Source organism: Solanum dulcamara, chromosome 1, assembly GCF_947179165.1.
Source record: "Solanum dulcamara chromosome 1, daSolDulc1.2, whole genome shotgun sequence".
Taxonomy (NCBI): Eukaryota; Viridiplantae; Streptophyta; class Magnoliopsida; order Solanales; family Solanaceae; genus Solanum; species Solanum dulcamara.
Genome location: NC_077237.1, coordinates 68,243,174 through 68,259,876, shown reverse-complemented (window position 1 = coordinate 68,259,876; position 16,703 = coordinate 68,243,174). Strand labels below are relative to the sequence as shown.

The 16,703-nt window shown below is 31.8% G+C and overlaps 1 protein-coding gene across 2 annotated transcripts; it reads left to right on the top strand.

The window, feature by feature from the left end:
• Window positions 1–2,216: 2,216 nt before the first annotated feature.
• Window positions 2,217–4,832, top strand: LOC129894358 (pentatricopeptide repeat-containing protein At1g08070, chloroplastic-like). Of its 2 annotated transcripts, none has more exons than XR_008767678.1 (2): window positions 2,217–4,230; window positions 4,329–4,832. XR_008767678.1 is itself a non-coding variant. In XM_055970091.1 (2 exons), exon 1 carries the CDS (start codon window positions 2,235–2,237, stop codon window positions 4,134–4,136), a length of 1,902 nt encoding a protein of 633 aa, XP_055826066.1. In that variant the 5' UTR covers window positions 2,217–2,234; the 3' UTR covers window positions 4,137–4,177; window positions 4,329–4,832. The 2 variants fall into 2 exon arrangements, 1 of the variants encoding a protein (XP_055826066.1); XM_055970091.1 differs by having other exon boundaries at window positions 2,217–4,177.
• Window positions 4,833–16,703: the final 11,871 nt, after the last annotated feature.

Sequence of the window (16,703 nt, the reverse complement as noted above, 5' to 3'; positions counted from 1 at the left end):
GTAAGAATTTCTTTTAAAAATTTTACAAAAAAAAATTAAAAATAAACTAAAAATTTGGGGGGGGGGGTACGGTGAGAGGAAGTGGTGGAGTGGGGTAGTAAAAATATTTTATATTTTTTAATAATTTTTTTGGGGATAGTAATACTTTATATTTAACTTTAACTAATACTAATAATTTATTTAATTTTTATAAAAGTGGAATATTTTGTCTATGTGGGAATTTTTTTAAAATAAAAGAGAGAGTGTAGTGCACACATCATGATGAGAGTGAAATAAAAGAGAAAGATGTGTTCGTCAAACTAATAAGTGATAGCTTAAGTATGAAACTCATAGTCCCAATAATTTAGGTATGAAACTCAAAAAGAGGTGATAGTTCATGTGTGCTTTTAACACTTATTTCTATTAATATTTTAAAGTATATCACACCTTTTGTCAAAGGAAGTCGATTCCCTTAATTTAAGGATCATATATAACTCTCTCACAATCATTTAGTTCACAAAAATCCCAAGAAAAGTTGGTCCCTTAGAACCAAAACTGAAGACTCACCATGCACTTGGTATTTATACTCTTGTACAAGCTAAAGAAAATTGGTTGAGAAAATTGACGTGTTTGTTGATCCACGATTTGAAATGTGGTAGGATTGTTTATGTTCTAAAATGCTAAGGTTCGTGTATAAACTTGTACTTGTACTTTTGCTACCTACTGATATAGTTGAAAGTCTATCTTGATCGTTCGTTATTTCTTGTCATTTTTTATTGTCGTGTTGGTATCTTTTGAGACTCACAACAAAACTTGTTGAATCACCCACTTGTATAGATTGCTTGATCACTTGGCATTCTTATGGACTTTGTTCTTCTTGTGGATGTGACTTTGTCACTATAGACATGCCTCTTGATTCGGACCTTTTGCCATCTTGAATTTGGATTTTTGGTTCTTCTTAAGTATGGAAGTTGTTCATTTTAAGTACGAACTAGAAAGCCATTTTTAATATGGTTCTTGGTTCTCTTGATTATTAGGTTTTGATCCTTCTTGATACAAGGATCCGGTCCCTCTTGATATAGGTCTCCGGTCCTTCTTGATACTTGATTATGTTTTTTATGACGGTATGCCATACATATTAGGCAAAACTTGTTACTTAATCTCTCGTAAAAGTGGTTCTATGAGTTCTTGACACTTTAACGTTAAATGTCAAACTTGATACTCTTGCTATATTTGTTTACTTGATTTATTTATTATGGTCCAATGTTGCTGCCCACAACTTGCAAAAAGTAATTGGAGAATCTAAAGGCTTCAAACTTGTAGTTTTACACCACTAAGCTTTATGCTTAGCAATAGTTGTTTCTATCATAGGAAATGTTCGAGGGGATACTTGAAGCTAGCCATTGGAGATAAAAGTTTTTGGGCGCTTTAAGAAAGATCACATTTGCATATATGCATCTATATTTTGTAGTAGTCTTGGAACATGTATATGATTCATGGGTTGTACATGTATGTGTAATTTTGAAGGCTAGTTTGATCAAGACATCATGATTTGTAACTTAAATTTGGTGACATGTTTTGTTGTTTTGGGGTGTGTCAACCCAAGTCGTGTAATGTATTAAATTTATTGTTTGATTTGGAATATTTGTATTATGCATGAACCAGTTCTCTTTGGTACCTGTAAGTTGGTAATAATTTATAAAATGAATTATAGTGATATGGAATGATACATGGTAATCTGGTAAGATATTTTCTTAAATTATTTCGAAAAGTTGTTCCACCATAAATTGGAATACCGATTTGATTAAATTGAGATCAAATGATTTTTTAAATAATAAGATTTAGTTAGAGATAAATTGGAATACCTATTTGGTTCAATTGAGATCAACTGAATTTTTAAATGATAAATTCATACCTTTAACTACTTTGAATGAACCTAATTTCACTATTGGATTATGATTAATATGTCTTACGTTAAGATTCTTAAAAATTTTCGCAAGTATTATATAAGTCTTCCTTTTAAGAAGTTGCATCCTTCCAAGAGACTTGCTAGACCGATACATTCACCTAAAGTGATATATTCGATCGATATATCGCGTAAAATGATATATATGAGAATAGAAGAAAATAAGAATTTTTTATAATTTTTTCAAATGATATAAAATTATATTAAAATAAATTATGTATTTAAGTAATTTTTCGAAAAATAAATTCAAACTTGCCTTTGCAAACTCTCTTATGCACTCTCATGTCAAATGTGCAACCAAATGGTGAGGCTTCCCTCCAAACTCAAACCTCCAAAACCCAAAACACTAATCTCTCTTCCTACAACCCTTGCATCTCAAACTCAAAAATCACCTTATCACACATTCTCTATATCTCTTTTGCAAACCCATAAACTCTTCAGCCATTTCACCCAAATCCTCTCTCATGCCATTACTTCAGGCTATTTCACAAATCCATACATATCCAGCCAACTCCTCCACCATTGTCTTTCAAATCCTGACTTCCCCCTCACCTTTTCTCACACCCTTTTCACTCAAATTCCTAACCCCAATGTCTTTTCTTGGAATTTCCTCCTCCGCGCATACTCCCACAGTTCATTCCCCCAAGAAGCCATTAGTCTTTACAATCAAATGATGCAGAAAAGTGTGATTCTTGATAATTTCACTTTCCCTTTTGTACTGAAAGCTTGTAGTCGATTAATTAGTTTTCACAAGGGTCTTGAAGTTCATTGTGTGAGTCTGAAATTGGGGTTTGAATTTGATGTTTTCGTGCAAAATTCGTTGATTTATATGTATTTCCAATGTGGGGTTGTTGAGTTTGCACAGAAGGTGTTTGATTTTATTCCTGATTCAGTTCGTGATGTTGTCACTTGGAATAGCATGATTTCTGGGTATTTACAAGGTGGGTGTTGTCATCATGCAGTGAAGGTATTTGGAAAATTGTTGCGCGAAAGTGATGTGAGGTTAAATGATGTAAGTATTGTGAGTGCTCTTACAGCTTGTGCAAGAACTGAGTTGCTTGATGTGGGGAAGAAGATTCACGGGTTGATTGTGGTCTATGGACTTGTCATGGATGTCTTCTTAGGTTCTTCTTTGGTTGATATGTACACGAAATGTGGGTATTTAGAAGATGCTAAGACTGTTTTTGACAGATTGTTAGATAGAAATGCAGTCTGTTGGACTTCTATGATTGCAGGTTATTTAAAATGTGATATGTGTAAGGAAGCAATAGAGTTATTTAGGGAGATGCTGGTGGCTGGTGTTAAGGCAGAACCTGCCACAATTGCTTGTGTTGTTTCTGCATGCGGGCATTCAGGTGCACTGGATCTCGGAAGGTGGGTGCATAATTATAGCGAAAGGAATGGAATAGAAATGAACCTTATAGTGAAAAATTCTGTGATTGACATGTACTCTAAATGTGGACTAGTTGATAAAGCTCTTAAAGTTTTCCATTCATTAACAAATAAGGATGTTTATTCGTGGAGTATGATGATTTCTGGGCTAGCTATGAATGCAAGATCTGATGACGCTTTGGAATTATTTTCACTAATGGAAGGATCAGGTGAAGTAAGTCCAAATGTAGTAACATTTCTTGGAATCTTATCTGCCTGTAATCATGGTGGATTTGTTGATGAAGGGTTTTACTATTTTGAGAAAATGACCAGGCGATACAAATTATCCCCAGGGATTGAGCACTATGGTTGCCTGGTTGATCTTTTGGGTCGTGCAAATCTTCTGGTAGAGGCTATGGATTTGATAGGTTCCATGCCCATTCAGCCGGATGCTGTCATTTGGCGATCCCTGCTTTTTGCTTGTAGTAGATATGGGAATGTAGAGTTGGCCGAGGTTGCTGCCAAAAAGATTAACGAATTGGAGCCAGACAAGTGTGGGGCGTATGTACTGTTGTCTAACGCTTATGCCTCTGCATCTAGGTGGAAGGATGTAAAGATGGTAAGGAGGAATATGGGTGCTGAGGGAATCCAAAAGCAACCTGGATACTCTTTTACTGAAATAGATGGCCTTGTTCATGAATTTCTTGTTGCTGATAGAACGCACTGTCAAATTGACATCATATGTGATACACTTCTGGCAATGAATGTAGTTCTAAAATCAAGAGCACCTGAGCTTGTTTTCCTGGATTTCTTACATTAATATGAGAACATCCACATTGTTGCGTGATATGATCCCCTCATGTAAGCCCACTGACTCATTTCTTCAGATACAAATGGCTATTGCATATTTGCATGTAAGTTGTCTGAAGACAGAGATGATTGTTACTAAAAGAATACTGTGTGTATCTTATATCGTTTCTTAATAATGAATTCCTGCATATGCTGGTCCCAGGATGGAACTGTTGAAAATGCAAAATCCGACAGTGCAGGGTTTCTTACTGGTTGGGACTCAAGGTGCTCGTATTTTGCTGGAAGTATGATAAAGGTCTACCTGCAGCTGCTTAGCTATGCTCAAGGTGTTGTTAAAAAAGTGACATTTGACATGACTAATCATTACTTTTATTCTATGATTATTACACTTTGGTTAATAAAGAAGAATACCTATTGGCCAGTAAGTAACTCGTGGATTAAATATGGTCGTCCTAAAGAAATTAGAGGTCAGTTGGTTATGTTCCTTGTGAACAGAGCTTTTGTGGATCCGAGACAAATTGTTGCTGGTATTCTTACTGTTACTATGTTTGTGATGCTCGGCAACATGATCACGAGGGATTACTTTTATCCAGTAATTCGCCCTTGCAATTTTTTTATTTTGATTTTGAGTTCATTTGATGTTATGCTCCTTTTGGTTGCGGTGGATTTGTACATCTCCATTAGTGCCTTTCCAACTTCAGTCCAACTGCATTATTACACTTGCTGTTGCTCTTCATTTTTACCGATTGATGCTTTGTTGAGATATTTGTTCTGCTGCTGCTGCTTTAGATTTTACTCTGGCGCTGATCCAGTGATCCTTATTTCTATCATGTTTCTCGATTTCTTTATATTGTTCGAAATGAATCTAGTCATGCAGTATTTAACTTGTTTTGAAAAGCTCACCAGATATGAGATAGCACAACATTTTCTAACAAAAATTCTCACCAGTTTCCAGTGGGCAATTGTAGCAAGCTTTCACAGTTGTTACCAAGTAGACTTCATGGTTTACTGAAAGATCCCGTGTTGTTTGGCTTAGCCTTAGCTAAAAAGATTTATCTTATTAATTTCTGCCTTTGGAGATTCTACATGATTATGCCGAAAACACTGATAAAACAGTGTCTAATGTCAACATTTGATTATGTGATATTCTTTGTTTAATTGTTTGGACATTTCTGATTTCCTTTGACCCTTTTCCTGTCGGTGATGGTGGATTCTGATATATCTATCCATAGTACCATTAAGTAGAGCCTGGGAACTGGCCCTTGGATAAAGGATGGTGCATCCCTAAAGCCTTGTTGGACTAAGCCAGTTCTTTGTGAGTGATTTAATAACCTTGAACTATTAAGGTTATGTTTTACTAAATTTATTTCAAGCGTCTTGTAAATTCCTTATTCTATCATTTTCCCAACGGAAGAAGCTGACCAATCACAAGGATTTCTTAACTATTAAGGTCCTGAATATCACGTCTCTCAGGTATCTTACTAGTGTTAGATCTTGAGTTAATACAAATTGCAGTACGTAGGTGGATAACTAACTACCTGCAATTTACTTAACAAACTAATTGTAAATTCTAGGTTCTATCTTAAAGTCGAGCATTTGTTTGCTGCAAATAGTATCTACAAGTTTGCTTTTGATATTATTTGTGTTGTACATAATTTACTAATACTATGATGATCCATGAAAACGTTCAACGGCAGGAGTCACCACCATTTTATCTCCTACTCAAGTGTTGAAAACTGTAAAAGGAGCACAACAAGGATAAATTTTTAGAAAATAATATCAAAATTAAATCAAAAAATGTAGGAAATTGCTCATTAGATGAACAAATCACTAACTTAGTTGAAGTTGAATTAGGTAATGATATAATCCAAAAAAAGAAGAAGAAAAAGGGAAGGAAATTAATGAAAAATCAGATGTAGATTCCTAAGAAAATCAAAAACTTATCAATGAATTAAATAATCACACTCCTAAAAACATATATGATTTTAGTCAATGAAACAATGTTGATACAAAGTTAAGAGATCTATTAGTGGAAAAGGGACCAAATAGAATTACTGACATATGTTTTCTAAAGGATAAATTTTTAAGGCACTTTTCTACTACACATTATTTTCAAATGTTGGCAAATGGAGAAAGACATGAAAGAAGATGATTGGTTTATTCCAAAAAATTGAATAAAGTATTTTGTTTTTGTTGTAAGTTGTTTAATACGACTTTTAATGCTAAAAATAATAAATTAGCTAATGAAAGTAGAGATTGAAAAATCTTACTACTAAGCTTAGAACTCACGAAACAACCAACCAACTTACTAACTAATGTACTTGTCCGCGCTTTGTGGGGTTATAATTTTTTTTAGATATGATCGAAATTATAAATTATGTGTATGGTTATTTGACAAAAAGAATTTGTCAAATATATTATTGGTTAAATAGCATAGAAGGAATATAGAAAATTAGTAGATTTAAACAGCAAGAAGATTTAATGATTCTCCGAATCCCTACAAGACTATTGAATTTATTGGATGTTTATCACATTTCTATTATAAAATGCTGCAAAATCCGTCCACTGTATGAAGTTTCAGTATGAGCTAAGGTGACTTAGTATGACTCTTTATTTTCTTTGTTTACTTGTAATTTTTCATTACATTTTTAACGTCTCTCATTATCCTTATCTATAAGGATCATATCATTATCCTATGAATGAAAAAGAAACAAAAAATATATACTAATATTTAGAATCCTGTATAATATTTTAAAGCATATAGTAAATATAGAAAACTCAAGATATTATGTATGTAGATTTTAATTTCATTCAACGAAAATTCCCAAAATAGAAATCCATATTGATGAATGAATGAAGAAGCTACCACAATTTGGAGAAAATGGAGATTTTGTTGTTGGAGGCTGTTCAGAGCATGCATATATAGAATTAAGGAATAAATCAAGCTGAGGAAACAAAAATAAGAAAATTCATACTTTGGTTAGTAACTGCAACGAAAGATTAAAGAAAAATAAACTCAATGTCAACAAATGCCCTAATTTAAGCAGAGAGAAACTCACCAAACAGAGATTCAATTTCAAAATTGAAAGGTTAAAGAAGAGAGGAAGTGCAGAAAAATTGTATGTGAAATAATATGGTGTGTAGTTACACATGGTTAGCTAGAAAATTTTCTACACCCCTTTTTAGCACATAGTACAGCTTTCTATTGTTGTGTTCACTTTATTTTTATCCGTTTATCACACTTATAATAATTTTCGTCAAAATAAATGCACAGTTTAAGAGTATATTAAAAATAACCAAATTATCTCACAACAAAATTCACCATGTGCCATTCACGATAAATTTCATATATGAGTGGCACATGTGCCATTCAAATGAATCGTTCTAATTGACACCACTCAAGTAATCCATTAATAACTTCTTCTGAATAAGGTTGTCAAATAAACTAAAACAAAAGCAAGTAAAATAATTATTAAATATGTTAACAAAAAAATTAAAATAAAAATAGTTATGTATGTTAACTAAAACTAAAAAAAATTAAGAATAACTAACATTTATAACAAAAAGACAAAATAATAATAACTATCTACCTAAATATTCTATAGTCAATAAAATATCACGTGAATATGTACAAAACAATCTTTAAAAAAAAAAAAGAATCTTACTATTATATCATATGATTTGATATTAGAGGATGTGATGTAACAGAACAAAATATTTTACTTTGAGAACCTGACAAGATTTATGCATTTGTCATTATATTTATGTGTTGATTCATGTTGGACAGCGGGATAAAAATATAAAATAATTAAAAATTTAAACAAAATGAGTATCATCTTAATTACAATAACAACAACCCAGTGAAGTCCCACAAAGTGAGGTTTGGGGAGGGTAAAGTGTACTCAGACCTTACTCCTATCAAGAAGTTCAAAGCGTTATGTGAAAGCAAATAACAAAAGCCACACAAATAAAATAAAGTAACCAAAGTATATAAATTAGGTTATCTAGTACATTTCTAATCATGCTAATTATATTTTGTGCCTCATTTTGATGAATTCTACTTCGAGTCCATTTACGTGCAAGTACAACTGAGGCATCAAGTTGGTTGCTCCTTAAGGTAATATATATATATATGTCTAACTTTAACTAAAAAATTTAAATTTTAAACTATCGATATTTTATGTTAGTAATGATTTTGAATTTAATTTTTATACATTAAATAAATTTCTTATTTTTTATATAAATATAAATTTTAAAATAAATCTATTAGGTTCGTTCAATCAAATATGTACATCGACTTCTAGCTCCATCCATATTGATATAAACAGACTAGCTATTATTGCCCGAAAGGAGTCAAATTAACACATTTTCTAATGAAGTTTACATTATGTAAATACATTTATTTATTATTCCAAAAGTGGTAATAATGTTGATAGCAAAAGCAAAAGCAAACGAGGAAGAAAAAACATTACAAAACACCCTCTAAGACCCCAATGCAATATATTGAAATGTTAATGACTCTTTTGTAAAATCAAAATTACGGAAAGCTCCTGCCATTCATGCTTATTAAAAGGAGTAAAGTAATGTTCATTCTTTATTTATAAAATTTATATTATTTTTAGAGCATGAAGGTTCTTAAAAATATAGATTGAACTCTTTATTTTTTATCAAAAAAATTTACACAACATTAATATTATCATTTAAATTAGGGTATTTTACTTAAATCTCATATTGAAAAAGCCCAATTACAATTTATTCTGACTTTTTTGATAATTACCCGAATTTCTTCTTTTTTCCAAATTTCTGATACATACGAATGACACTGATACATCGCAATTTGATACATAAGTCCTTTTCATGATACATCGCTAGTTGATACAAATCAAACATTGTAATAAAATTTATGAATCAACTTATAACACCTAATATATCACGAACACAACAAAAATAACAGTAAAACTTATGTTTTACTGATACATTTTGTGTTTGGTTTGTATCAACTAGTGATGTATTATGAAAATGACTTATGTATCAAATCGTGATGTATTAACATCACTCCTATGTATCAGAAGAGGAATTTTTGAAATATTTACAAATGATAGGGAATAATTGAAAATATAGGAATATAAGATGTGTAATTTGATAATTTTTCCTTTAAATTATCATTTAATTATTTTATAATATTTTAAAATAGGAATCCTAAAGTATATAATAAAAAATATATTTTAAAAATTAAAAAGTCCTAAAATATATGATAAAAAATATTATGAGAATTAATCATTAAGGGATCCTATACATTTTAAACAAGATGCATCATAAAAGATAGAAAGAAAAATAAAATCATGTTAAGGAAAATTAGAAATTTTGTCATCATAAGGTGACCTAAAATTTGGCATAAAAAAAGCCTACAATTTTTTTTTTTGGTATCTAAAAGATCAAATATACTTTTTAGGAATTTTGTGATGGCAATATAATATGGACTAAAATTTGACATAGCATCACCCACAATTTATTTTTTGGTGTCTAATAGCTCAAACACATTCCCCCCTCCCCCTCTCCCCACCACAATAAATATTTGGCATTATATTGCCATTGAGATCTTTTATGTTATTGTTACAAATAAAAAATTCATTTATAACCTATTAAAATTTTTATTAGCTTATATTAAAATTTAGATATCCTCATGCTTATAATTATATCATTTTCTCCTCTTTGACTTAATTCATTAGTTTGTTTAATATGTTAATAATCACAATAACTTTGAATTCAAATTTTAGGATCTATTTCGCCCGTATTTTAATTAGTTTGTGATTTACAACTTCTTAAGTCCTCATACACTGCAATGCACGTACACTAAATGAGTTATAAACAATACCATTAATATTGTATAAAATAAGAGGAAGACGATATTTTTAAAATTTACGTACATTCTTTGCCCCAATTTATATAATACATTTAAAATTTACATACACCCAATTTATATAAAAAATTTATTAGCTTATATTTAAATTTATATATCCTCATGCTTATAATTATATCATTTTCTCCTCTTTGACTTAATTCATTAGTTTGTTTAATATGTTAATAATCACAATAACTTTGAATTCAAATTTTAGGATCTGTTTCGCCCGTATTTTGATTAGTTTGTGATTTACAATTTCTAAGCCTCTATACACTGCAATGCACGTACACTAAATTAATTATAACTAATACCATTAATATTGTATAAAATATGAGGAAGACAATATTTTTAAAATTTACGTACACCCTTTGTCCCATGGAAATTGATTCCTACTTGTACTCTAACCAAAATTATTTTCTTGTTTTACTATAACTAATTTTTTTCCCTTCTCTAACTTACCGTTTTGAATCTTTCATTAGAGTTTTCTGCAGATCATTACTAAAATAATTCTTTAATTCTTTAATATTGTAAGTGATACTTCGTATGTATTTTTAACAAATTTTATATTTTTTCCCGTTTATTATAAGCATCTAAAGAATTACTACACAATCTTATGGTATCATAATATTTTCTCAAATATTTTATCAGTTTTATTAGTGTTGAATATTTTAACACTGAAATTAAAACTTCAATGTTAAAGATGCTTCTAATGCAAAAAAATACATTTTGTAAAACGTTATGGCCTGAATATTTGACAAAAACAATATTATTTATATATATATATATATATATATATATATATATATATATATATATATAATGTCATAAAACTATTCAATTTTTTTTAAAGAAATAATCTATCAATTGTAAGTGAAAATGAGCAACATGCAGTTGTAATAGTACTAAAATAAATAAATTAAAATAAAGAAATACAAGCTAAATTCAAAATCCAAGCTATGTAACTTACCTCCCCCTATTACACTCAATTCCCTACTAACCAAGCTATTATGGCCAAACAAACAAGTTAAATTGTATAGTTACATTCAATTGCACGCAAATTTAATTATTATATGATTTTACAAACAGACCCTTGAGGACATTATCAACATTTAACCAAATTAGGTCCTATTTATTTGACAAAAAAAGTTCATAAAGATGTATTTTTCTATTTAAAAATTTATTTATCTTAAGGGCGGTTTTGAAATATCGTAATTTTTTTATATTTCTTAAACTTCGTGCACAATCAAATTATATCACATGAATTGAAATGAAAAGAGTAATCAATTTCATTAAAGTTCCACTCGAGCCCTAAAGTACTACACCCAACGGATGTTGACCACGTGGTAAGGCCGTTAGTGATGTCAACCAATATTCCTTGTCGTGCTCAGACTATTTGTACGATAATATCGTCCTTTCTTCTTTTTAGTAACATCGTCAGAACCGAGTCCTTCTCTCTTGCTCACATATTCTAGACTCGTTTCTGGTGACAATCATTCTCTCGCACCATCGGGAACAATTATTTGTTAGACTGTCGTTGCTAATTTCTTCTTGCTTACTAGACCCTTCACTAATCACCACATGTCCTCCATCTCTGTTGCCGTATACTCTCAACTAATTTACCTAATACAGCCGGACATGGTGTCAGATATGACCGAAAATTCGAAAAAGAAAATTTATAGGCTTCGATGGTTAATCTACCTTGAGGACACTTGGAATTGCGGGAGAAAATATTGTCAATCCCACTGCCTTGAATTCACATGCCACGTATGGTTCAGTTGTTGGTTCGATGGCTGCATGTTGCCCCAAGCAATAATGAACCTCTTTCTTAGCATCTATAAATTTGAGATTTCAGATCCATTTCAACCCTTGGCGATTTCTTCATACTTTTTTCCTTTTTTAGAATATTATACGTAATCTTACAGATTTTCTAAACTCCACTCGTCATCAGATTTTGTACACACTACCTCTATTCTCCTCGTTACTTTATTTAGAATATTGTCTTTGCCTCCTTCTAATGATCACGTCAAACCTTTCATCCTTGAAAATGACCCAAGTTGGAGGAATGCCAATGTCACGATCCAAAATGGGTCATGAGTGACTCCCATACTTAACCTTCTAGGTGGGCGTACCAACGATACAAACTTTAATTTATAAAATATGAAAATAATGCGGAAGCTCAATTTATGAAAGTAAGAAATAATAAAACCAGTAGAGTTTATTACATACGTTCCCCAAAATCAGAAAGTCATCATATCAACGACATCTAATATCAAAATATCAAGTCTAAAAGTATCAAACACCAAAATAAATAAATAAAATAGTCTGAGTCCGAATACTAAGAACACCATACCATGTTATAACGTTCAAATATACCTCTCGAAAGAAATATAGACAATTGTTAGCAATATATTTACCCAACTAAGAGTCTGAGTCGATCCCACAGGGAATAGGTTGAAACAAGTCTATTACAAGCACTTTTAAGTTGTAGTTTCTACTTCCCAAAAATAAAAATGCATAAAGTAAAATAGGTTTTTTTACTGATTAATTTAGTAACACTTAATGATTAGCAAAGTAACTAACGATTAGGTTGTGAACAATATGACAAGTTAGCTAGGATTGTGTTCTCCATGACCTTTAACTCACAGACCAATCGTGCTAGTGGTAATGTTTCAATAAGTTGCATGCAAACTCTAGCGAGTTATGTAACGTCTAATTCACCTCCCGGTCCTTCTTAGACGCATATCATTCATCTCCTCCTGGTCTCAGAATGTGTGCTTAGCTAACCCTCGCTCTCGATCTCAGAGTACTATCCCCTCCCAGACTTAAGTAAAATAGACGAAGTTTTGTTCCTCCGAATTACTGTTATGATAATCTTTTCTTAATCACTACCATCCTCTAGGGAAAGAGATGAATACAAGCAGGTTTACAATATGTGCACTCATTAAGAAAGACGTTTAGATAAACAAAATCACAATACATGCAAGATAAATTACGATAATCACTTTACACGTTTGCCTACTTCATTATGTTGTCATGGTTCCCACAACCCTAGTTGTGGGCTTAGCTACTCATAATTGTAAGTAAAGGAATAATAATTTTTTTAGAATTCATGAATCAATACCTACGAGAATGAAGAAATAACTCTTGAATCACACACACGAACCACGAATCAAGAATGAAAGTCAAAATTAGATTTCAAGAATCAATCTCAAGAAGTAGTAGAATATGTCTTCCAATGTCGTTCACAATAATAATAAAAAACTGATAATAAAAGGCATAATCTTAAAAACATAATAAATTCGGGTATTTATAAAACTATAAAATCTAATCCTAAACTAACTAGGAAAACTTAAGTCGGCACATTTCACGCTTGATCACTACAGACCATACTGGGATTAACGTTCCGTGGTCCTACTTTCGTGATGTTTGACTTGGCTTCAACACTCTGTGGACTTCAGTTCTTCACGGTCAAGCATCACGCCTCGTGGTGCTGACTACGCCCTGCACTAGGGTCTATGATGATAGCCTTTGCCAATTCTCCAATTTTTTAGTTAGCCTCCACGATTAGTTATCACGATCCATAGTGGGCTCCACGTCCCATGAAGGGTACCATGGAGTTTTACTTGGCCAAAATTCAATCCACTTTCATCTTCTCACATTCAGCATTAGTGCAGCCACCATGGCCCGTGTTGTGCTCCACGGCCCGTGAAGGGTTCCGTGGAGTTATACTTTATCAAAGTTTAAACATCGGCTTCTTTCTCTCATCAGCTATACGCCAACCACCACAGTCCGTGCAATGCACTATGGTTCGTGGTGAGACTTGTAGTCCTCAGAAAAATAGCAACTCAGACCCAACAATTCATCCAAACTCGCACACGACTTAGTTTTCCTACAAAATAAATAAAACACACATCATATCTACAAAAACATGCTTGCAACGCACACTAATTCCCCGTTTTGAGCATTGAAAGTATCATAAATATGCGACACATCAATACCTTCAACTTAGAATTATTGTTTTTCCTCAAGCAATAACACAAAACAAAATAAAACAACACGACGCAAAAACACAAATGACTATAAGAAGATATATAACAGCCCAACACATCAACCATGACCCTTTTATTCAATTTACTTGATTGTGCAATACACTGATAGTCCAACTAACTCATAAAGATCGATTTACAATATCACACTACTCACAGTCAACCAAGTAAATGCAAACGACAATATATGTAACACCCCCTAAAATATTGTATGTGGTGTTTCAATTCTCGACGAAAATGATACTGCTTCAGTATTTTGGTATAACTTTTCAAAAAATAGTCCACATTAGGTGATTCAAATTTCTAAATAAACCCAACGACATTACCTACAATTTTCAAGACCATATCTTAATATTCGAAGGATACGTAGGTCAAATAAATTATTTTTTTGCAAGATATGGTGTTGTAATGAAATAGAGTATTTGTAGAAGAAAAATCATATCTCACAGTAGAATGATCCAAATTGGTTGATTCTTAAATGACATGAAAGTATACTTCTAGATCTACAATTCATATAAAGATACCAAATTCTAATTAGGAAGTTATATTGTTCAAACGCAGCTTCGAAAAAGGGCATTCCGTTAAAAGAAGATTCATCTCACCAACCATGAAAAGATCTAGATCCATTTGACATCACCCATTACATCAATAGTCCTCCATTTGAAATTATCCATGAGATCACAATCCTTCATTGAATTTTCAAGATCATCCTTTGTAATTATTTTTATTTATTGTTAGGTCTCTCCTCCACACCTATAAATATCCACCTCATTTCCTCATTTTATTCATCAAGTTTTCTCAAGCAACTCTTCTCCCTATACACTTTTTTACTCATTCTCAAATATAGTTTTAGTTTTTAGTAGTGTAGAAATACTATTTCGGTGATTCTTATACTCTGGGTAGTACACAAAATGCTCCGGCGAGGAGAAAAGGCTAGGGGTTTAAGAATGATCATTGAGTTCTTCAATTCGAAGTAAAACTTCGAATTTCAGGTATGTAAGGCTATTCATAGCATTGGATTGAGTTCGTTCATATGCCCAATATTTAAATTCATAGTAATTGAGTTATAATTGAGTTTTACCCAAATCTTGAATTCTAAATAAATTAATTCTTCTTCTATTGAGTTAGATATATTTATGCATTGAGATTATTATTATTTTATCTCTCATATTATTGGAATTATTATTCATGGCTATTTTCCCATGAACCCTAATTGATTTGATATTCATGAATATTTTTACACATATTTTGAATAAAGATGTTGGCTTTTAATATTTATTGACAAAAATAGTGATTTAAATTAATACTATATATGTATTTTATTGAGTTTTGAAAGATCAAAAGAATTTAGTTTAAATGAATTTGAATAAATGATGTTTTGAGCAAGATGTTTTGATGAGATGTAAATAATGTTTTGAAGTGTAATGATTGATCAAGAGGTAATAAGACGAGTTTGATGTTTTTCCAATAAGACTAGATGATGGTGTTAATATGAGCACATATTTTGGGAGTAGTATTGATTATCGAGTTGGATAAGAGTATAATTGACTCAAACCCCAGAACTACATAGCCAGCGTAGGATGGATGCTATACCTCTTAAGTCCCAAAAAGAGGACTTTGATGATTAGATCAAAGATGGTAATGTCCTTTACCCTGTCAAGGTATTGGATGGATGTGGCAACGATATCGATTCGTTGTATCATCACTAGCTCATAAGTGATGGTTGTCTGTTAGAGAAACTCCCAACCGAGTAAGCATTGCTTATCATTATTATTTTTAAACTTGCATTACATATTAATGTTGAGATAATGCTGAGTTTTAAGCCGAGTCTTCTAGAGAGGAGTTTCTTGATATCTGTCCTTACTTTTCTGCTATTTTACATACTCGTACATTCTATGTACTGACGTCATTCGACCTGCAACGTTTTATGATACAGATACAGACGTTAGAGATCCTCAATAGACGCATTGCTGAAGATCATTACTTTCCAACTATTTAGTGAGTCTTTCTTGTATTTAGAGGAACTATTTATCCTTTTATTATTGTTGAGTATTATGAGGTATCCATGGACATGTCATTGGTACCGCCTGATAGTGTTAGAGGCTTCATAGACAGAGTTTGATGATGTAATTGGAGTAGTTCTCCTTTGAAACTACTTTTTCTAAAGATTATTTCTTTCATTTGATGTTGATGATGGAGAGACCACATAAGTATTCTTATTTTCATTTAAGTCTTTCATTGATGAATGAATTAGTGATGAGATAAAGTGTTTCTCTTAGAGGTCATAGATGGTTTCTAAGTGTCGGCTATGCCAAGGTTACCCTCTCGGGGCATGACAAACTTGGTATTAAAGTATAGAGTTCAAGAGTCCTAGGGTATCTATGAAGCCCTGTCTAGTAGAGTCTTACTTATGGATGTGTCGTACACCACACTTATAATTAGGAGGCTATAGGACATTATGAATTATTTCACTTCTTTCATAATTTGATTTCGTGCAATAGAGTATAACTCTATAAAACTTCCTTTCTAATTCTCAGTCATAATTAAGTGTTGCTCAAGGTTCTAGAGGAAAGCCACTATGTGCTAGATGTGGGAAGCTCTATTTGGAAGAGTGTCATGTAAGCACCAA